The sequence below is a fragment of the Onychostoma macrolepis genome, chromosome 14 (genome assembly GCF_012432095.1).
Source record: "Onychostoma macrolepis isolate SWU-2019 chromosome 14, ASM1243209v1, whole genome shotgun sequence".
Lineage (NCBI taxonomy): Eukaryota > Metazoa > Chordata > Actinopteri > Cypriniformes > Cyprinidae > Onychostoma > Onychostoma macrolepis.
Window position 1 is genome coordinate 13,510,548 of NC_081168.1, and position 22,858 is coordinate 13,533,405.

Consider the following 22,858-nt stretch of genomic DNA (forward strand, 5'->3'; position numbering starts at 1 on the left):
TAAAGTAATTTTTAAAATCTGTAATTTTACTTTTACTTAAGTATATTTTGTTTGAAGTATTGTACTTCGCTACATTTTAAAACACATTAATTACTGAGTAAAACATAAAAAAATAAATAAAAAATCGCTCCCTGGAAACTACTGCAGTAATGGGCAGGAGAACAAACTGGCGCTAAAATCAGAAAAAGACAAAGACGGACAAGACAGGCGTTAATGGTGCAAACCCAGCTGAAAACCAAACCCCGTCGTATTCTGCTGAAGTTGAACTCGAAGGAAATGAAGTGAACCCCTGGCCATGTTTATGCACTATTATGCAGTGTAAACTGTGTATGCCTAGGGAGACCAAACTAGCAGCTTATAAATATCGACATCAACCCTTCGCAAGCATGTGGAGGTAAGTATAAATACTTGCATCATTGCATTGGTGGTTAAAATGAAGCTTTGGCAGTTTAGCAAAAGGTTTTGCACAAATTAGCCAAAAAGACAGTGGTGCAAGGGTATGCGATTTATCGTCTGTGATAATATCGTAATTGTTGTTCTAACGATGTGCAATTTGACATTATCAGTATTTAGCCAAAAACCAAACAAAACACTCCTACAGAGTGCCTTGAAGTCTAGTAGACCAGTGTGCGCGCGCATTTAGACTGCGTTCTTTCACTGCGTGATTCAGTCTGTTAAAATGCATTTAAAATGATCACGGAATATTTATATCATTTCATATAGTAAATCAATATCACACGAAGAGTGCCGTTTTTCTCCAAAAATCAGCATTATTGCATATAGAGTTTTCTTCTTCATTACAACAGTTCAATAAACAAGAAGTTAATTAAGAGACTTGCGTTTTAGACGCCATATTGCCTGTTTTAGCTCTATTTCGATAACAAAAATAACCCCAAACACAGCCACAGCACTATTTTGCGTCTCTGAGCAACATTAGGGTGTTTCGTTCCTGAATTAATCAACTGTTTAAATGATTCGGTTCAGTCTCAATGACTCACTTATTAGCAGTTACTTTTAAAAAATATATAATTTCAAATGAGTATTCAACATTTTATGTGTTATATATCAAAACATTATTTCTGCATTTGTAACTGCAGGTTAAATGCATTCATGTCCTGCATTAAACTGTGTAAATACATCTAAATGCCACTTCAGATGAAGCTTCTGTGTTTCCTTTGCATTGCAAAGATGAATTTTGATGATATTGATTTAATTTGCCTGGTAACAGCCCAAATGTCTTATTATTCTAAATAACTGATTCCTTTAATTAAAAACAACTAGTTTGAGATTTATAGGCCTATCCCAGGGGTGTCAAACTCACTTCCTGGAGGGCCGCAGCCCTAACGAGTTTAGTTCCAACCCTGCTCCAACACACATACCATGTAGTTTTCAAATAAGCCTAAATGATTAGATTAGCTGGATCAGATGTATTTAATTAGGGTTATATCTATACTGTGTAGGGCTGTGGCCCTCCAGGAACTGAGTTTGACACCCACTGTTAACAAGTAATTTTTACTCTGAGTTCATTTTAAATGAGCTACTTTTTACTTTTACTTGAGTAGATTTTTAGACTGGTACTTTTACTTGTACTTAAGTAAAATTTAATTAATGTAATGGTACTTTTACTTGAGTAAAATATTTTCGTACTCTTTCCACCTCTGCCCATAGGCTATGTTTTTCACCCATCTATATTTCAACACATGAGTCAGTTAGTTTGGAATGTCTAGTAAGTCCTTTACATGCCCACAGCTTGAAAAGCACAGTAACTCGAGTCAGTAGGCCTACTCTCAATAGTTAGCAGTCGGTTGGTTCGTTTGGTTGCCTGGTGCTGAATTGAAGCAGTGGAATGGAAGAGAATGCTGAGTGGCTGGGGGCCATTTATATGCAAAAGAGCAAATAGAAATTGCAGCACAGTACAGCGGTGAGGTGAGACAGAGTCATGAGAAAGATGAGTTAAGGATGCCGCTGGGGACAGTCTGAAAGTAAAAGCAAAATGCAACTAAATATGCATCAGTTAACACATGTCTCGATTATAGCTCTGCATTGCGTCTCATGGTACACGAAATATATCTCCAAAAGCCTTAATGGCAGCACAAGTCACTTGTGCTCTGAAATCTTTAACTTGCAATGGTACAATGCTATTTTAGTATTATTTATATGATATAGTATAAGTATAAGTTCTTCAAGTTTAAGTTTGAATTTGAATATTTTATTTCAGATTTACTCAATTACTGAAAAGATTTTTAATAGTTAACAAAAAGCAACACTTCTACAAGGGAAACTTCTTCAGTCATCTAGCATGCAAGCTTTCAGGGAATGATTTACAAAGCAAACTAACTAAAGGTTACCCCAGTTCTCTTGTTTCACTATGTTAGTTATTTTAAACCTATTAAGATTTAGGTTTTTACAGGAATCTTTATTTGGCTTGATGATGTGATATTAAATCCAGTAATGGATTAAGTGTGTTAATTTATTACCCTAAATTACCAGTCATGATTTTTTTCTCTTACATTGTGACATTCCCAGTTGCATCATATGTGGACTCAGGTTTCAGAGCCACTCCTTCACCAAACCCACAAGATCTGCAACCTGCCATTGGCTGACCCTTTTGGAGCTAAACCACGATTGGTTTAAATCTAGGGCACGTCTAGACAAGACATACTGACAGTTAAATATCCACGTGCAAGCATATGAAAGTAATAGCAGTGTTAAAACTAATATAACAAAAGGAAAAGGCTTTTTTCAAATGCAGTATTAATTAATAAAATAATGCACGTTTTGACTAAATATCTGTATTAGCTAAACTCAAAGCTGGATAAAGTCTTTGCAGAGTTGCTCACCAAATGAACCTTGAAACAACTGACCAACACAAACGTCACTTGATTTGAAGTCACAGCTGAGAGGTTTAAAGGGTTAAATCTGATTGTCACCCTCCTTTCTTAAAGATCTGCGTTCAGAGGGTCAGCCAGTTTTCGTCTTTGTTCAAACTGGCATTATGTAAGAGTTCTTCCACAAAGGGGCGGTCCTGCCAGCATTGCTTCTCTCAAACACTGGGGAACTTCCCTTTTAGCATTCTGCTTTTGAACACTCTTTTATGGAGACGCAGAGACAGTTAGAAATGCCAGACAACCTGAGCAGGCGTTGCTTACATGTTAATTAAGATACCTTTCTCCTTGTCCTACTTAACTTAGATACGGTTTGCAGTATTTTAAAGCGAGATACATTCACTTAGGAATATTCTGTTTTTATGCATCTGTGAAAACAGATGTTTGTTGCGCTGACCTTGCATTAGTTTAACTCTCCAGGCATGCTGAGTAATGACTGAGCAGAACCATTACTGATCGGTGCCGCTAATTCCATTCTTTCTAATTATTTATAGCCTGGATAGCATGGCTCGATAATCTGTTGCTATTCTGGAAGGACTCATGTCTGCCAGGGACAAATATTCTTGGATGTTAAGTATAGAATGTCTTTTAGCCATCACAGCATGTGGCCCATGTGAACCTAGATCACTGATCATGCACAGATCATGTGTGACTATGCAGACTTCCACACTGCCAGCGAAGTGTGTTGCAATATAGAGGTGTTTCCTCAGTTATATGGGCACTTTTGGTACTCTGGACTTTGTGGAGTTTGTGTACAAACAATCTCTAACATGCATCACAGAAGAATTCTGACATTTTTTTTGTCATGATGTCATGAACATTGCCATGATGATTTTTACGTTGTATGTTTAATTTGTGTTTATATTGGAATCAATTACATTTAACTAAACTGGATTTAAAGTGTCTATACTCTCTCTATATATACACATATGTATGATTTCAAATTTGAGAAATAGATTACTTCAAACTGAAATACTGTCAGTTTAAAGTGGTACAATTTCAGTGCTTCAGTTCAGTTATTAACAGTTGAAAACCTGAATTAAAACATTTCATGCATAATGCAGCAGTATAGGACATGACTGTCAATCTACCTAATGACTCGCTCCTGTCCTTCAAATTAGATTAAATCACATGAAGGAGTCAGCTGGACCCTTTCTGAGGACACTGAGGACAGACCATTCAGTAATCTATGAGGACAACAGGCTGAGAAGAGTAATATTGTGCAAATATACAAATAACATATCTGTCAAATTTCTAACAGACTAAATGGAGGAATAATCATAAGGGGAAAAGTGGGAAAGCACACTAATTTGAACTATACTGACACTAGACTGAACCAATAAGCTATGGCAGATGTGCATGAGCAGTGCGTGTGTCTGTATGGGTGGTGGGAACCAAGGCAACACTGTGTATGGCGTTGTGAATGTTCCAGCTGAGCACCACGCCCACTGGCTTATGTAACCTCAGCTGCCCTGAACATTCTTACAGCTGCGTCGTGCATGGAGCACCCTGAAATGATCATATGTAGGCTGCATGAGCTGATCATGTACAGCAAGACAGCTGCAGGACAGGATGAATTCTCTGCCCTTTCTGACTCTGTTGCATGACAGCATGTCTTGTATTTTTTTACATATGGTCTTTAACTTGCAGTGTTGCAGTGCAGTACAAAGGGAGCAAACATTTCATGATAAGATAGCTCGTATTCAATACAAAGTCAACATTAGAACTTTTCAGGGTCACTAAGCGCTTTTTCTTCGCTGACTGTTTGTTGACATACACCTCTACACTTTCTGCAGACTCTGTTTCCTGTGACGGATAGAGGAAGGGGTTGCACTTCAGCCTTGCTCTGCACAAAGAGCATGATAGGAAAGATATCAGTACAGAGGCAAACATTGTGACCTTACATCAGCAGTCTGAAGGTTATTATGTAAGCATCTGGATTAGTTAAAGTGTGGATTAGTTATTAGTAAAGTATATATATAATTAGACTATAATAAGAATATATAATAAAGCTAAAATACAAACAAAAATTTATAAACTGACTTAAGCACAACAAAACTAAACTAAAATGAAAAGAAACCTGAAGAAAAAGGATTCAAAAAAAAAAAAAAAAAAAAAATCACAAACCCTTTATTAATTCTAAAGGGGAAATGGTTTAGTTAAACAGTTACATTTTTAACTTGTGCTCTAAAGTGAAAGAGGAAACATAATGCTACTGGCTTGCTTTCAGATGCAGAGATGCATTTTTTACAAATTGCAGAAATAGGCGTCACACATAAAAATTGGTGTATGATACACGATACAACTTAGGTTCACTCACAATTACTTTATCACGAAGACAAAAGACTGACACTATAACCACAAAAAAAACATTTAGTAAATTTCAGAAATAATTACAAAGATCTGGCAAATAAATTAAATGTGAAATTTTGAAGTAGAAAGACTGAAATAAAGTTTTCTTGTAAAATGCACTCCAAAAAATCTTTGTTTTATTTACAGCTTTGAAACATATTTTTTACAGTGTAAAAGTTTCTCCAAATCTGATATTACACTGACGTCTTAAGAAATAGAGCACAGTAAAAAGGAACTATTGCTTAGGAACCATTGCTTTATTGCATTTTTATGCAATCATGTCTCTATTGCTCTTTCAGGAACATCTTACTTGCGGACACAAGAGAAATTGTCACACAAGTCACTATCATGCACCTCCTAAAAATCACAATGAAAAACAGAACCATGAGACATATTGCTTGCTGACTTTTGTGCCCAGTGGGTGGTGTGAAAGCTTGGCCTCAAGCACGGCGAGGTCGTACAGAGACAGATTGGTAATGCTGTGATGGAACACACAGGCTCTCATTATACAACACAAGGCCTAGTATTGTGAGGCTGAGTGGTGTGAGCATCTCCTTACCCAAACCAGCTGATCATCGCACCACTAGCATCACTAACAGCTGTCAGCTACCCAACATTATGCCAAAATGCATTAATAAATTACCTAGGACCATAACCTTAAGTAGCAGTGTAGCGACAATACTAACTTCATTGAATTGGTTCATCCTAAATGGCTTTGTAGCACCAAGTTGGATTCACTGAACTGAACTGAACTGGTTTGTCCTAAACAGTCATCTCTCATGGGAAGCACTGAATTGTTTGATTCATTCTAGTGAACCACAGGCCCGGCACCAGAGGGAGGGGGACTTTAGTTTAGCATGTATAATAGTCTTAACTGATCGCTTTTAGATGAAAAAACTGCCCATAACTCCCGGTCTAGGATCTGTTTTCTTTGTAATAATAGCATAAAGAAATAGATTTGGCAAACAATCCAGCGTATCTTCTGCTTCGGAATGCGTCAAATGATTTTACAATGCATTTTCGCAGAGGGGAGCAAAGTAGCCAATCACAGACCCGTTTGTTGATTTCTACAACGCAATGGCCAATCAGAGGTGTTTAGGTTGTAATCCACACACTCACCGCTTTTTGTCCAGCGCCGAGTTCTATCATGCTCGTAACTTCATTAAAAAAAAAAAGAGAAAAGTTTCATTGTGTGGTCACATTCACTGGTTAAAACGGAACTTTGTAAGAGCACCAGATCAATCTTAATTAATCGTTTCTTCCTAAACGGTTCTCTCTGGAAAGTTTGATTCATTCTGGTGAATTGCTTCATTCTAATTTTCTCTTATGTAGGCTAGAGTTGGAAAGTCTGATTCATTCGAGTGAATCTGATCGTTTGGATGGTTCATGTAAGTGAGTAGATTTTATGAATTATGACAAATTCATAAAACGGCTTTATTTTTCAACTGTATTATATTTTTGATTCGGTAATGTAAATGAGATGAGGGTGTTTTATTTATTCATTTATACAGCCTGAGAGAGTTCATTAATTTAAAAACCCTTATTAAAAACAGATATTTGTTTAAATTATATAATTGCATAGTTACACACACACACACACACACACACACACATATATATATATATATATATATATTAATTATCAAAATTGCTTCAAATAACTAGTGTGTTTTAGCTGCTTTTTGTTTGTAGTGTAGCTTACCACTTTTTCAAATTTGCATTATGATTAGTTTCATGGTAGCTACCCTAAACCTGTTAAATACTTTCTCATGTATTTGTATGATGTTCTTTTTGGTTCTTCTTTAATTGTCTTAGCATGTATAACTGAATAAACAAAAATTCAATGGGGAGATTTTGCCACAAATATGGATTAGTTTGATCACTAATTCATTTTTTGCTGTTTTTGGTTGTCAGGGATTCATTTGAAGGAAATCACTGTCTTATTAGTTTTACCCATGAAGACAGAAAAAGGGCATGAAACATTCTGCCACGTCTTATGCGTGTATGCCAGTCACCGGCATTGCATTTGTTTAGCAATGTTACCTTGCGGGTGCCAAGATGTACGGGAGCACATAAAGGGCAGCTGTTAGATATCATCCAGCAGACTGGACGTGCCCGGGCCAAGTCTAGCTTGCCGGATCACGTAGTCGCTCAATGCACCATGGCATAGGGACAAGCTGATCCAGCCAAACATTTTGAAACTGATTTATGCTTTTATGAGTCCCTTTATGATTTACAATGTTTTATCCTTACACCAGTCTCTCACAGTTGCACGGTCACTGTTAATAGATTTCAGTGCAATCTAGAGACACAAGAAGATATAGCTTATCCTACTGAAAATCTTTTCCTCTGCATCATAATCTTTACATTCTCTGTAGTATACATGCATGTGGATCCTGTTCTGTCCCTGGATACATTCTGGGTGAAACAAACTTAAAAGCCTGCTTTTAATGTCCTGTCCATCCTACATTTTGGTTGAAGCTTTAAAATGGCATTTTAAGACTGCTGCAAATCCCTAATTTAGTTACTGGTTCATATATTGTGCAGATTTGTTACTGTGACCGCCTGGCCCAGTTCGCGTGCCTCACGCTGACCTATTTCACTTGAATGGACAGATGGTTGGACTGCATTTGGTCTGATATACCATAATGCTCCTCTGTAGCCAAAGCAGACATTTTGATTGGTATTACTGTGATTCTGACGTTTTCTTTTGCCTGTTCTGTGTCCACCCACATACATTACTTCAAAGGCTGGGTGTTGCCACAAACGCGGCTCGAACGGTTACAGTTATATTGTTCATGGTTCAGTGAACGTTTAGTATGGGGAAGATGAGAAACACTTTGGTTAGGAAAGTTCAAAGGGCTTCCCATTCAAGCATACAGGATAAAGATGGGAATATAAAATGCATGCAAGATTTGAGGAAATGCAAAAATAAAACCCAAATAATTTCCTCTAAACACTTTGGCCAGGTGTCACAGACAGGGCTTAGCCTAAACCAGGATTAGACCATAGTTCAATTAGGACATTTGAGTCATTTTTATAAACGTACTTAATGGTGTGCATCTTGAGACAAAACAAAGGCACTGATATTTTTTAAGATCAGTCAGTGCAAGTTTCTTGCAGTTGAAACCGCTCAGACTTACATTTTAGTCTAGGATTAGGCTTAAGCCTCGTCTGTGAAACCGGGGGTATATCTTTTGAGAAATTCAGGTTAGATTGAAGTTTCAAACACTCACAATGCTTGAGAACGGAGCATTAAAACGCCGTGACTAAAAGGATTAGATATACTTCCCTAATTAGATCAAAAGGTCATGAACTGATAATCTTAACCAGACACTTTTTATGGGTCTAATACACTTTGAACTGCTATATTTGATAAGAATGATGTCACGTCTTATGGAACCAGTTTAAAGACCAGTTTCAGCTGGTGCTTATGCTGTTCAAGGGAGTTAGAGATATTCCATTCAAAAAGTTAACATTTACTCATGACACTACAAACCTGACTTTTATTCCACAGAACACAAAAATATTCTGAAGAACATTGGTAACCACAGTTTACTTTCCTTACATGTTCAATTAATGCTGGTCAAACCTGTATGGTGCTCTATTTCAAACAGGATTGGAACAAGTGTTAACTTTTGGTTGGTTTATTCCTTTAAAACACTGTTGGGAAAAGAACAAGATAAAGAGATCAAAAAGTCATTTCATCATTTACACAGTAAAAGTCAATGGTCACAAATGTCTGCTTACTAACATGCTTTAAAATATATTTTGCCTTTTCCAGGTTTGAGTGACAAGAGTAAATGACAAATTTAATTTGTCAAGTGAACTATCCCTTTAAGTCGTTGCAAACATGAGAACACTAATGAATAGTCAAGCTCAAACCTGCCTTTGTAAAACACGCATTCCTCGCACAATGCAAGAGACACAGCCCTTACAAAACTAGATTAGCAGATACTCACTAGTTCCATTTAGGATTAGATATTGGACCCAGCCCTCTGGTAAATGTTGGCATCTTATTGCACTTGAGAAGAGAAAATGTGCAAGAGAACGCTCAGGAGGAAGAATGCAGAGAGGCAGTTTAAGTTAATGCTTTATTTAAGTCACTATATTACAGCACGATATAAAACTTGAAATATTTTAGGACAAACCAGAAAAACAAAAGTGGCATACAGACTCATATGGGCCCCGTTCAAACTGATACAATGCATGACAAGCACACATACTTGAGAACAGCACAAGTGGGAAATGACAAGGCACGCCATTTTGCATGGACAAGTGCACAAGAGTAGCATTAACACATAAAAATCCCCTCATTAAAAGGCATTGGCTGCTAGTAGAAAGAATTGAATTACCAGCATTCACATTCTTCTACAGCTTTAAGTGACAACGTCAAGGGCTTTCTGACCTGGCATACAGATATTTAAAACAAAAACCCAAAACTAAAGTCTAAATGGAATAGATGCACGCTGCAGAAACGGTCAGTGTAAAAAACCCCATTACTCATAGCCCTTTAGTGTCTAGAGGAAACATCCTGAAAATAAACAAAACAAAACCCACCAGATACCACCAGGACAGGCCACAGGACAACCAACATGGGCAAGAAACCCTTTTTTGATGGCAGAGGGGAATCTGAAGCCTTTTAGGTCCACTGCCACCCATTCACTTCCCAGTCCAACAGTTCAAGAATACAGTCCATTTTAGATTTAACCCAAATCAATCCTATCGCAACAGGCTACCTCCACCGATTTCTCTCTTGTAACGATTCGTGAGGTGGTCAGCCTGGACCGTGAGCTTTGACAGAACAGCAAACAGTCCGTGGAGGTGATAGTGGAATTGGCCCTCCAGGTCAGAGCCTTCCTCTGCAGCTCCGCCGCTCACCTGCGGTTCTTCGTGCTTCACTGCCATCTCTAGAAAGCTGCCGCCCATCTCCCTCTTCAGCAGACCCCACTCCATGTCATTCTTGATGGACTTTAGCAGCAGGTAGTGCTCATACATGTCCCTCTGTTTGTTGGGGAAAGAGGGCTCGTTGTTATTGTGACTAACAGAGGCTTGGCTGTCCTGGTCCTCCAGAGGCACGTCCCGCAGTAAGCTTGGCACCATGATGGTCTCGTCCATGTTGTTGGCAGCGGCCATGAACCGGTTCATGACATTGAGCAACGAGTGCTTGTTGCATTGTGCGTCGCTGCTGAGCTGCATCATGGCAAAGCTGAAGTGAAAGGGTACAATCAAAATTACAAAAAGGGCTTCCACTTAAAATCTCTTGCAACAAGGGCAACCATTTTAAATGGTGACAAACCGACTGAGCATTTTTTAATTTTATTTCATAAGTTAACGTTAGATGCGTCAAAGCCTATACCGACATTGCACATTAACTTGCATGTTGTAAAACCTTCAAATAAAGCCATTTGCTGGTACGTTTAAGGGTGTTTATTGCAGTTTCACGTGTCCTAATCCGGTTGCTGCAGCCATGATTCAGCTCGAACTGAAATTTACATTTCTTTTAAGAACACTAAGTCGTAGTTAGAAAGACCGCCATTTAATGAAGCCAACTCCGCGATTTCTCGGTTCAATGAGTTTGAGTAACTGTTAGTCCTAGAACCTCGAGTCAGTGCCGCTTTTTAAGCGGTTCAACCGAGTCATGGTCAAAAATGAACTAAAAACACCGATTTATTCGCACATCTTTATTATCGCTAAAATGAGAGAACGCTTTAGTTTCTCGCGCCGCTAATATAGACAGACATATTGCATCGTCTACTCAAAACAGCATCATCAACAACAACAACAATCAAACAATATTAAACGACGTTTAAGATGAAACTCATCAAAAGCCTATGACTTTCTGATACTGAACTAACGAGCATGCAGAACCTTTCATTGCACGTTTACACGAGACAAGCGTCACTTCACCTGACCTTGCAATGACAACGCAATAAATCTCAAAAAGACTTGGATGCAAATGACTAACCTGGATTAAACTGTTTACTGGACTGGAATAACCAAAAGAAAAACTACAAAGGATTGACGACGACGCAGCAAATATTTTACACCGCCCCAACTGAGAAGAAAGCTCCCTTCTTCTGTTCGTTCAGGCGAGGACAGACAAACTTTATACTTTTGACGTCAGGCAGAGAAGCGTCGTGTCCAATGGGGTGCAGAGCTGCTAGTGATTGACAGGCCTTCGGACCAATCGAGCTTCAGCATTTCATCTGCATCGACGTCTGTCGGTATCTTAATCTCTTCACATGAAGATGTGTAAATTATGACATTTTCTTTTTCTCTGAACGTAGTGATCGATTTCAGGGCTTAAATATGAACTCTTGCTCGTGCTGATTAAAGAAATAGCGATATAACCTACAAACTACCGTTTTCTCTCGATGGTCATTCAGTGTCGTAGGCATGTCAATAATGCGATCTGCAGCCCGCTTGATTCAAAGCATTTTAGGACAGTAATTGCGATTTTTACTTATCACAGATAGTAATACAAGCTAGACTTCTTTATATTATATGCCTGTCCCAAACGGCACACTTTGCCCTTGTAAACCTCATTTCGATCCACTCTTCATTGGTTCTCATCCAGATTGCAAAATGCTTTTGTGTAAATAAATAGATAGCGCCATCTGGTGGTTCTGCATCTGAAGCCCATGCTCATATAAAACAGTTTATTGTTCCTATGCATTTTGCAGTTTACACAAAAATAACAGGCGGTTGACAGTTTGTTGTCTTACAAAGATACAATGTGTACATGCCCCAAAAGTAAACCCATATGCTGATAAAACGCAGAGGGTGGTTTACCTTACTGCAAAAACTAATCAGTATGATTATGCTGGAGTGACGAGAAAATAATTATAGTTTGAAAAGTAATCTGGATTATACATCACCTTATTTTCCTTACAAATGCAAATATGACTTTAAATATAGCACAAACCTTGTATAGATAATGGTGTTATCCGTAGCTTTGTATGTACATGTTAAATATCATTACCTGATCAACCTGGGTGACAAGACTTCACATTTTGAAGACAAAGTTAAAAAGAAACTTTACCACCATGACATTCAACAACCTTACAATTAACACTATAGCTGCTACATTAATAAAGACTGCAGAGAAATTGCAAATAACCACATCATTTTCACTGAAGCAATCCAAGTGGCAATGAACATACATGTATTAAAACTAGTTCTTGAAAATGAACTGCTGGTGACATAAACAGAACTCCCAATGTAACATGTTGAGTGGATAACATCTTAAATGTCTCAAATTATTAAGTCATTCTCAAAAACAGCCCTTTTGGCAAATGTTGAACTTTAGTTCCATGCAAGCAATTTCACTAGTGTTTTTACTAGATGCAAAGTTTTAACATGTTAATTCCAATTAAGTGGTTCTTGGTTTAACACAGGCTAAAACACATGCACTTTCTACAAACTTCTGTATAACTAATCATTGTTATATTTTCACTCTGGCAAAAACAATGCAAAATGATCGTGGGTTCCTTCCCTTCAATGTAGTTACCAACAAGAAATATTCTTTAAAAAGCAGTCAGAAATTCTCTAAAATGAAATGTTTAGCTAAGGCACACATACAAAACACTGCAACTAAATGGTTTCCCTTTTTGTCAGGTTCAGCCTTCTGTGACCTCCAGTTGATACCCTGTAATCAAACAGAAGTGACAGTAAGAACCCTTAAATGATAACATAGTCATTTTTTAATCAATCAAAGTACCACAAATGACATGTAATAGAACAACACAAAACTGTGCCATTTTAAAAAGAGAACAGCCTAATGGGAAGAGTAAGAAAATATACCTGTGGATCACTACACCATCTCATATTGGTTGTTGGTGATATAGCGAGACAGACAACATGCCAGGAATATCCCAATGAGCTGATGAGGAATTGAATGGAAAAAATATATTATTAGATATACATAAATTAAATAAATAAATAAAAATAACTGGACACGATAAGTACCTGGAAAAATGCAATTCCAAAAGAAATTCCAGCAATGATTCCAAGATTGGCCTCCAATGTTGTAGTCATCAGGGAGAAACAGCCCTACAAGAGAAGGATTTCCCCCCCCAGAATTCAGAATAAGTCTCATGATTTTGCTGATTTAGGAGTGTTTAGAAACAGCAGAGATCTTACCTGTTGATACACCACTGATGCAGCCGTGTTAAGATCTTTAAGTTCTGCAGAAGTGCAGTTTACACCAGCAGTCATGTTGCAGCAGCTTTTGGGGATGCCCTCTTTTTTGAAGTAATCCGTGTTTGCCCAGCTGGTGTAGTTCTTCTCTCCACAGCATTGCAGCTACAAATGACAAAATATATAAATTACATTCCTCAAAATAACATTTAAGCAGATAAGTGAAATTTGATATAATCCCGATGTTTTGTACTGCTTCCAATAAAACAAATACATACTTACTGTTCTCTGGATTCTGTCCAGATCTTCGTTGCCCTTACCACTGTAGACTGATTCAGCTTTATTATAGACACCTAGAAGCACTGCTTTAATCTTAAAAAAAGGTGAAAACATTGGATGTGAAGACAGCAGATGGTATCTGAAATACTGCATGTAAAGTTAAAAAAAATAAATTACCTCATGCCTGAAAATAAAGCCGGATATACCTGCCACTAGTTCAGATAAGAACACAAGAGTCAGGAACATAGCATACTACAAGGGAGGGGGAAAAGAGAAAATGCTTAAAAACAAATCAACAAAAAATGTTCAAAACTTAATGACATTTCAAGAAAAAAAACGGTGAACCTTAAAATACCTAAAAACCTTAAAATATTCAGAAATTATCATCTACATTTATTTTTTTGAGGCTATATTTTCCAACTGTTAAAAAAGTTACACTGACAAACCTGTAAAACTTAAAATATACAGTGTACACAAAACTATTAAATTAAGCAGTCATGCAGCAGTAAGACTCCAAATGTTGGGCTGTAGTTATTAAGCTTTCATATAAATTAAAAAAATTTTCTTCTTCTAAATTTTGTAACAAGGTCGAGGGCTTCAATGACAATTTTTTTTTTAAGCGGACATCAAATGCAAACTAGCAGTTTTTCATGATAGGTCAGTTTTGCGTCATATAAGAGGATCTGTGCTTTTTTCTTTCTTTTTTACAAAAAAAAAAGAAAGTATTTTGAGTGTACTGTATTCATAGAATGGGCTGTAACCACTCCCATATTTATGAATTTGATCACTCTCAGTTTTGAAATCTTGTGAAATCTTTAGAACTGACCAGCTTCAGCATCCATGGACTTCCACGGCAGGTAGCGAAGCAGCCAAACAACCCGAAGATGATGATGACCGCTCCGGTCCCAATGAGGACATATGGTGCATTGGTGCCCTTATCAGATGCCAGAAGGAGGTCAAACTCCAAATTAACCTTTCCCCATACTCCAACAGCCAACAAGATCACTCCTGTGAACTACAAGAGTTAAAGACTCTCAGAGACATATTCAATAAGTGTTTATGGATTTGCCTGAGGGATTATGGCACTGTGTCTTGCCCATCCCCATTCTTAATACTACCCCCCTTACAAACCTTGTAATTACACTCCAGCTTCAAAACTTGGACAGTTTAGAGCGTTAAATAAAAACAGGGAATCAGGGAGTTTCCAGACAACTGTTGTGAACAAACACAAGCCTAGACCTATTTAGAAACTGGTCAAAATAAATAAAAGCCAAGTCAAATCATTTTATATAGTCCTTTTCACACATACACATTGTTTAAAGAGCTTTTCAGAAGAGCATGATGTTAATGTGTTTTATATCTTAATATACTTTGTCTTTTAGTCACATTTAGCAGATCTGAACCGCATAATATAGTTTACATTTAGTGACACTAATCAATCATGCAGTTGAGATTAATTATATAGTATATATGTAAAGTTAAATGTATGTATGTGGATAAAAATGGATATGTTATAGTAGTTAGTTGTACAATTCGACGCATCCTTAAGCAAGCCGGTAACAATAAAAGGTAATGGAGAGGTTGTGTGTAAATCTTTTTGCTAATCAGAAGATAACTAAACATCTAAATAATGTTTAGAAATGTATTTTATTTTTCATAAAGAAATTTTAAGACTCGAAACTAGGATTACACTAAGAGTTAGAACTGTGCGTTGACTGAGCCCATTGTTCAGAGTGAGTTAGCTGTGCTGATAGCCGCCTCAAGCTAACTGCAAATCTGATGAAAACACAAACTCACCCAGAAAATCAGACTGTACGAGATCAGAAATGTCTTCAGACACGTTATCACGGGTTTGGTTTGAAGCCGTGCGGACGGAGGGGACATTTCTGCTTTTGTTTTCCCAGCGGATCTGGCTGGCGACGGGACTTTTCGATGGAGGGTGCTGGAGGAAAAGTTGCGGATTGGAGTGTGAGTTGGTAAAGTTTGTTTGGGAACTGAACGGTGATGATGGTGCTGGGAGTCTTTCCCGACAGGAAGTCCTCATACCAAGATAAAGGACTGGGGATCGAGTCTGGGAAAGCTATAAATATGACATTAAAATGGACATTAAAATAATCAAATAAATATATATATATATATATATAAAACAATAATAAAAATGTAAATAACAAAATATACATAACACAAAAAATGTTGTTCTGTGTTTGGAACAATGCTATTAATAATCTAAAACGCGCAGTTTCCACAGAAAACAAAAAACAAAACATTATTTGTTTTAATAATAAATAAATAAATTAGATTTATTAAATAAAAGTGAGACTTTTTCAAATGAGCTTATCTAACAGTGAAATCAATTTAAGGCTTACATACTTTAACATTTTCCAACTGGTTATTGTTAGACTTAGATCTAAAACATCTAGACTAATATGCTTCAAAAGTCATATATATTAAAATCCTTCAAAGTAACAGTAATGTTAAGACCAAAATCAAATTCTAAGTACAAACTTGATTATCTTCACTGAATCTAGTTCACCACAAGATGGCGCCATAAGAAAAGACGTAAATGCGCCACGCCATGCGTAAGTAAACAAATCTTATGTGTGCAAATTATATATATATATATATATATATATATAGCCAATATAATATTTTATGAATTGGGCAGAAATTCTACTTCGTTAAAACAACATTATGTTCTTTTATCACTCTCGAGGTAGCTTTTCCCTGTGTTTTTCATTCCTTGTAGCAGTCTTCCAAATTAAGCACATTTTTCAGACGCTGTGATTTGGTTATTAGCAGATCTTACACGTGGTTTATTTTAGGCTCATGAAAAATAAAACGGTATAGTATAATATGTTACACAGAAAGTTAAAAACTAGAGTGGGAATATTTACTATGATATAGGCTAGTGATGAAATTGTGATCGACCTCTGATAATTTATATTGGCTTGTTTATAGATATGTATACAGTGCAATAAATATGTACACTGTTCAGTTAAAAACAATATTTACTTTATTTATTTTATTTTATTTTTTACATATGTTCACTCATGGTTTGAAAGGTTTGTGCAATATTATTAATGTTTTTTTTTTTTTTTGTAAAGACTATAGCCTATTTTAAAACAGTCTTAAAACATTGTTTTATTTATTTTTTCTCAGCCAGATGCATTTGGCTTGTGTGTTCAGCCAAAGCAAACAATGAATGGAGCAATTTTAACCTTATGGAGATCAGATGACTGAAGTGAGTAACCATCACCCACCAGATGCTGAAGATCAAAGTGGTTTATCCTGGATATGCGTTAGGTAAACTGACATGTTCTGTGTAAGAACATGTTGAAAATCCATGGATGAGTGCTTCTGATGTGTAAACATAAGGCATCAAAATGGTGAGCTAATGTCTGTTAGCGTTTAAATCTTTATACTGCAGTCTGCTTCTGTCCCCAAACACCTCCTATTGGAGGAATTGGTGCATGAGAGGGATGGCAAACCAGACTTCATGCTGCAGACAGTCAGAAAAGGGCAATACGTAAATGGCGGTGAATGTAGGTATGTTCAGGTGTATGCAGTCACACGTTCATGTATAGATTTGCTCCACACATGCTTTATTATGCTCAGAATAAAGCAAAACAATTCATCAGTTGATGAAGATGAAGTTTTCTGTTTAGATTATTTAATCAAAATGTTACTGAAGTTTGTTAACATACTACATTGTTACTGTCAGCCTCAGAAAAAGATATTTCAGATATGTCCGTAAAGGAAAGGCTGCATATTTGAATAATTATGAAACCTGTGTGTGCCTGTGCAGAAATCGATATTGTGAATTGTTTGTGTATTTCATTATTTCTGTTTGTATCAGGTAACATTATGCAAGGTCCTCTTTCACTCAAACTAAATTAAATTAACAGCCATTTACACAACACTAATGGCTGTAACATTTGGGCATGGCTGAGTGAGAGAGCCTTTAGTATGTGCATGCTTGTGTATGAAAATGTTTGTGTATGCATGAATGGCTTAGGAAGTTTAAAGATCCATAGCCACTTTGTAGAATCACTGCCCTTAATGCTTCCTTTGACTGCACACTTTTGTCCTTTCTCTGTTTCTTGCTCTCGTGCTTTCTTGATTTCTCACACTCAGGCATGCATACACTGCAGAGGGTTTGTGAAATGACAAGAGTCCTATTTTCTCCTGTTCTAGGACCATAACGTCAGGTCTGCTTTGTACCTCGCCTCAAGGGTCCACTGCTTTGCGACGTTTTGTGTGATGTCTTTCCTCATGAGATTTTATGTGTGACAGGGTGTGAGAGATTAATTTGCGTCCGTGATTGGGGTTTTCATGGTTAATTAAGTTCATTGAAAGTTAATTAAGAAAACAATGCTTTTCTAGCAATATATTTATCCTTTGAAGTGAGCAGCTGCTTTATGAGAAACTGCAGTAAACTGCAATGAACTCTTCATTCTGAACTTGATACTCATCTATGGATGAAGTCTTAAAGTCTTGGCTGCAATATTTTGGAATATTTGCACCATCATTGGCCACAAAAAAAAAAAAAAATACTGTTAATGTGACACATTGACATTAGTGGGATGGGGCACGTTGTCACAATAATGACGTGCTACTAGACAGCCTACTATAGGCTTTTCAGCCTCAATTAACAAGGAAAGTCCAAAATATTTGTGAAGGCCAAAATATTAAATGGCAAAAATACACTAGTAGTCAAATTTTTTAAATGTTTTGGTAAGAAGTCTCTTATGCTCACCAAGGCTGCATTTATTTGATCAAACATATCATAATATTGTGAAATAATTTAAAAGAACTGATCCTTCAATGATACTAATATATGCTCAAGAAAAAAATCTTAATATTATCAATGTTGAAGAACAGTTTTTGCTGCTTAATTTATTTTGTGGAAAGCGTGTTACACTACCATTTAAAACTTTTTAAAAAGCTTTTATTCTGCAGCAATGCATTCAATTGATCAACAGTAAAGACTGAAAAGATTGTTATTTCCAATAAATGCTGTTCTTTTGAACTTTCTCAAACAATCCTGAAAAAAATATATATATATCACAGTTTCCAGAACAAATATTAAACAGCACAACTTTTTTCAACATGGTGATAATAAAATGTTTCCTGAGCTAAATCAGCATATTGGAATGATTTCTGAATAATCGTGTAACTGAAGTGATTAAATTTTGCTTTGTCATCACAGGAATAAATAATATTTTAAAATATATTAAAATAGAAAAAGGTGTCTTAAATTGTAATAATATTTCACAATGTTTCTCTTTTTACTGTATTTTAATCAAATGAATGCAGCTTTAGGTGAGCCTTGAAAAGAAGCTTCTTTAATCAAAATCTTAGTTCTTCCATACTTTTGACCAGAAGTGTGCATGGTAACACTGAACCGTTGTTTTGACCAGTAGCTCTCCAACATAATACTTGCGGAAAATGCATTTTGGTTAAAATGTGTCATTATTATATTTATCATATAGGTGATTCTTGCCTGAATATGCTGTTTTGGATTCTTTGTGTTCATTTTATTTACAAAAAATATACGTTTTGACAACAAAATTTATTTCAATTTAAGGTTTTTTTGAACTAGCAACATAGAGAAACACACTTTTCCGTAAGTTCAAAACAGTTCATGACATATAACCCTTCTGACAACTTCTCAGTGTCTGCCATTATGAGTCATGTACCTAGTCATGTAAATATGTATTAAGACGGTTTCTTATGCTTCACGGTGCAGAACACACAACCAGCAAACTCTCCTCCCCCGTGACGCACACCTAGCCAATTGCCCATGCAAGACACAGTGGCAATTTGCAGTTTTTGTTTTTTTAACCATATGCACTTGAGCCAGTAATTATCATAACGTATCACACTGGGCCATCAACACCTGCTCTCTCTTTAAAATTGTGTAATTTTTAAAACGACATTGAAATCGATGTCATTCGACAGGGTATGGGAAAGACAAATGGATTGTTGAAATATTTTAATAATATGACCTGGGGACTGTGAACTGTATTTAAGTGGTAGAAGACTTGTTTTTACATAAGTTGATGGCTTGATTGCGCTCGCGGATGTTAAGTCTGCCGCGCGCGCAAGAGAAGCGCACAGTCTGCCGAGAGCGCGCGTGTCAGTTCGCGTGCAGAAGAGAAAATCCCAAAGATCTTTTATCATAACGCTCGTGTTTGTGGCTGATTATCGCTGAAAAGGAACCGAACAACTCTCCAGGCGTAAAACACGCTCGAATTTTTCACAATCCGAGGGCATAAGAAGCCCGGATCCCGCGTTGTCGCGTACTCAAATCTGTTTGTCTCAACCGCAGGGACTGTCGTTGTGAAGTGTGCGGGGAAAATGGATCTGTAAAGACGCGATCTTTGATTGTCAGTTGATGTAAGTGTGGACGGAGGGGCTCCTGCAGGAGACGGCAGCTCCGATGGCTTCAGGACTTTGGTTTGTTGCGCTCACCGTGGCGAGTAAGCATGCAGCTCTTTTTTTTTTTTCCATCGATGTGTTACTTTCATTGAACAGTTGCTTTATCATTAAAACTTACGCTTCTTAACCTCTGTTGGCTTAATACATTTAAGTCTTAAATGTGCTTAATTATTAATTTTCTTTAGTTAAAAAGTTAGTGAAAGTGTGTTTTACGTCTGTTCACAATAGCGACAGTCAAAATTTGTGGATTGAAAACAATAAATTAGCACAATTAAAAAACAGTTATGGGGAAAATACGAATAAATGTCTAAATAAAAAAAGAAAATACAAATAAACGATTGTTTATTTAATTCAACATACATTTTATAGTGTAAATCAATCAGTTATTTAACACTGACTGGTCACAAATGAAATGTTTATATATTATAAATTTGACTTGAGCTAGATCAATTTTATTGAATTTATAATAATTTATTAAATTAATAGCTCTTTCTATATAATATATGTACTAAATACGGTGGTGACTGTATTATCGTAGTGCTTGCTTTTGTGAAGCTTTGATACAGAAATACATTTTCAGGAGAGAAAACAAACATTAAATAGCTCTGGTTTACACTAGACATGTAAAAGATTCACATGAAGTCAATACAACCTGTGCTTTTATTTATAGTTGACAACTCATTGCTCTTATCTCTCTTTAGACCTGTAACCAGTGGCATTAAGGGGTTAAATTGGGTCAGTCCACATAATGGCACATTCTCTATGCCCCATAGCTCAGTTCACTCACAGATCTGTTTCCAACTGTGAAGCATCCCTTCAGTGCCCACACAGCAGAGAGTCTTTTGTGAGTGCATCATGTTTCATTGAGTATGAAGGATGACTTTATTACTTAAAATCATCGATCAGTCTCACACTGAACATGAAATAGCTGTTAGATAATTTACAATGAATAGGTATATGGAATAGACCCTTCATCAAGGTTGCATGGTTATGTGTTTTCTTGATCTCTATGTAGTAGTGAAGGGAAACTATGCAATTCAGCGTCAGAGTGTCTTTTTCAGTCCATTTCAGGGCATGCATGGTGATAGCGTGTGTGTATGTGTGTGTGTTTTGGTTCTTGAGGCATGCTTATGCTAACTCTGTCATAACTCTGATTAGATCTTTTGCTCAGTGAGTCAGAGCTGCAGAGAGGGTCTCTTAAACACATTCATGAACGTGTGCGCACACACACATACAGAATAAATCTAGACTTCAGAAGAGCTTGTTGCTATGAAGGACAGCTTTTTCTGAAGTCTTGTTTCTACACAAAATTTGATTTAATATATTTTGTTATTAAATGCCTGAATTGACTCGTTTTATTACTTCCATGTATTATCAAACTGTGAATTGCACACATATATTATGGCTGGCTGAAGTAAAAAACAAAACAAAACTGTTTTTGTGGTGTAGAGGCAGTGTTTTAAGTGAGCTCTATTAATTACTTATTATTACACCTTGCATTCTAACAAAAAGTAAAGTAAGCCCTTGTATAAGCTATGGATAAGGACTGGGCTCTATTTCCAGCTGTTGTGATTGCCATTAGTAGTATTGATTCCTGTATCACTGCCTCCATTAATGATTTTTATTGCTGAAGTATTTCCACTCATTAAGCAGTGAGTCAGTTACACAGAGGTAACCAAGGTCATGACATGAGCAAGATATGTACACTACATTTTACATTTTTGATTTAGCTGACAATTTTATCCAAAACAACTTACAAATGAGGAATACAGCAAGCAATTCATCATAAAGATGCAAAAAAACAAAAAAAACATGAGAAATGTAATACAGCGTTTCTGACATGCTTTTGAAAGAAGTTTCTTATGCTCACCAAAGCTGCATTCTTTTGATTAAAACGATACAAATTGTGAAATATTATCAAAGCTTAAAATAATTTTATATTTTAAAATGTAATTTATTCTTGTGTGGCAAAGCTGAGTTTTCAACAGCCATTACTGCTTTGTCACATGATCCTTCAGAAATCATTCTAATAAGCTGATTTGGTGCTCAGGAAGCATTTCTTATTATTATTATTATTATCAATGTTGAAAGCAGTTGTGCTGCTCAATATGTTTGTGGAAACTGATTTTTTCTCTCTCCAGAATTCTTTGTTAAATGTAAAGTAAATAAAAGCAGCATTTATTTAGATTTTTTTTTTTTTTTTTTTTGTTACATTATAAATGCACTTTCACTTTTTATGAATAAGTTTAATGCATTAAAAACAAGCCATCCTCTCAATGTGTAATTATGGGGTTTCAGTCTCTGTAGGAATTGTGAAACATGTTCTTTGATTCCAGAAAAAAATGTGATATACTAAAACCCCACACAGTCTCGGGTTCTTAAACTAATGCAAACTGAAATGGGGAAAAGCCTTCAGCAGAAAGAAAGCATCTGAGCGGGGGCGTGAGAAAGACCAAAACACGCTCTTTTAGAGTTAAAGGGTAGCATGAAGTGGATTTGACTCTCTCACACACTGAAATGCAGCACTAGGGTAACTGTTGGGCCATAGCTAGTGAATATGTGTATATGTATTTGTGCAAGTTGTTTGATGCAGTGGAGCTTGGCTGCAGAAGGAGTAGCTTTTAGTTGGTGGATATTTATGCTAGTCAAACACTGATACACTGGTTAAGCCCCACCCTGTCAAAAAGAAGAGTGTAACTGTATTCAACTTGGAATGGGAAGTGTTTATGTGTGTGAGTCTGTGTGTGTGCTAATATTGA

The 22,858-nt window shown here is 36.5% G+C and overlaps 3 protein-coding genes across 13 annotated transcripts in view; 1 reads left to right on the plus strand and 2 right to left on the minus strand.

The window, feature by feature from the left end:
• The window catches only part of chrnb5b (cholinergic receptor, nicotinic, beta 5b), a 35,368-nt gene continuing 12,510 nt past the window's right edge, over window positions 1-22,858 (plus strand). The window contains exons 1-4 of one of the 11 annotated variants that reach the window (XM_058797611.1): window positions 16,210-16,237; window positions 16,818-16,899; window positions 17,119-17,204; window positions 19,990-20,140. In XM_058797611.1, coding sequence (XP_058653594.1) covers window positions 20,101-20,140 — 40 coding nt within the window. In that variant the 5' untranslated portion in view covers window positions 16,210-16,237; window positions 16,818-16,899; window positions 17,119-17,204; window positions 19,990-20,100. Of the gene's footprint in view, window positions 395-16,162; window positions 16,238-16,817; window positions 17,045-17,085; window positions 17,205-19,989; window positions 20,141-22,858 lie in introns of those variants that run through there. The other 10 variants (XM_058797612.1, XM_058797615.1, XM_058797609.1 and 7 more) reach the window with 10 other exon arrangements.
• mid1ip1l (MID1 interacting protein 1, like) lies at window positions 9,313-11,364 on the minus strand. The gene is made up of 2 exons (XM_058797621.1): window positions 11,206-11,364; window positions 9,313-10,446 (listed from the first exon to the last, which is right to left on the minus strand). Exon 2 carries the CDS (start codon window positions 10,437-10,439, stop codon window positions 9,960-9,962), a length of 480 nt encoding a protein of 159 aa, XP_058653604.1. The 5' UTR covers window positions 10,440-10,446; window positions 11,206-11,364; the 3' UTR covers window positions 9,313-9,959.
• tspan7 (tetraspanin 7) lies at window positions 11,859-15,705 on the minus strand. The gene is made up of 8 exons (XM_058797620.1): window positions 15,456-15,705; window positions 14,485-14,673; window positions 13,836-13,910; window positions 13,662-13,751; window positions 13,383-13,544; window positions 13,209-13,292; window positions 13,044-13,122; window positions 11,859-12,888 (listed from the first exon to the last, which is right to left on the minus strand). The coding sequence occupies exons 1-7, from the start codon at window positions 15,540-15,542 to the stop codon at window positions 13,054-13,056; spliced, it is 756 nt and encodes a 251-aa protein (XP_058653603.1). The 5' UTR covers window positions 15,543-15,705; the 3' UTR covers window positions 11,859-12,888; window positions 13,044-13,053.

What these genes read in the sequence shown, in the direction of transcription:
- mid1ip1l (XM_058797621.1), bottom strand. Translation starts at nt 10,439, where the DNA reads ATGATGCAGCTCAGCAGCGACGCACAATGCAACAAGCACTCGTTGCTC.
- tspan7 (XM_058797620.1), bottom strand. Translation starts at nt 15,542, where the DNA reads ATGTCCCCTCCGTCCGCACGGCTTCAAACCAAACCCGTGATAACGTGT. An exon ending in GTCCATGGATGCTGAAGCTG is followed by an intron (nt 13,911 to 14,484) that starts GTCAGTTCTAAA and finishes CCTCCCTTGTAG; the next exon opens with TATGCTATGTTCCTGACTCT. An exon ending in TGGACAGAATCCAGAGAACA is followed by an intron (nt 13,545 to 13,661) that starts GTAAGTATGTAT and finishes TGTCATTTGTAG; the next exon opens with CTGCAATGCTGTGGAGAGAA.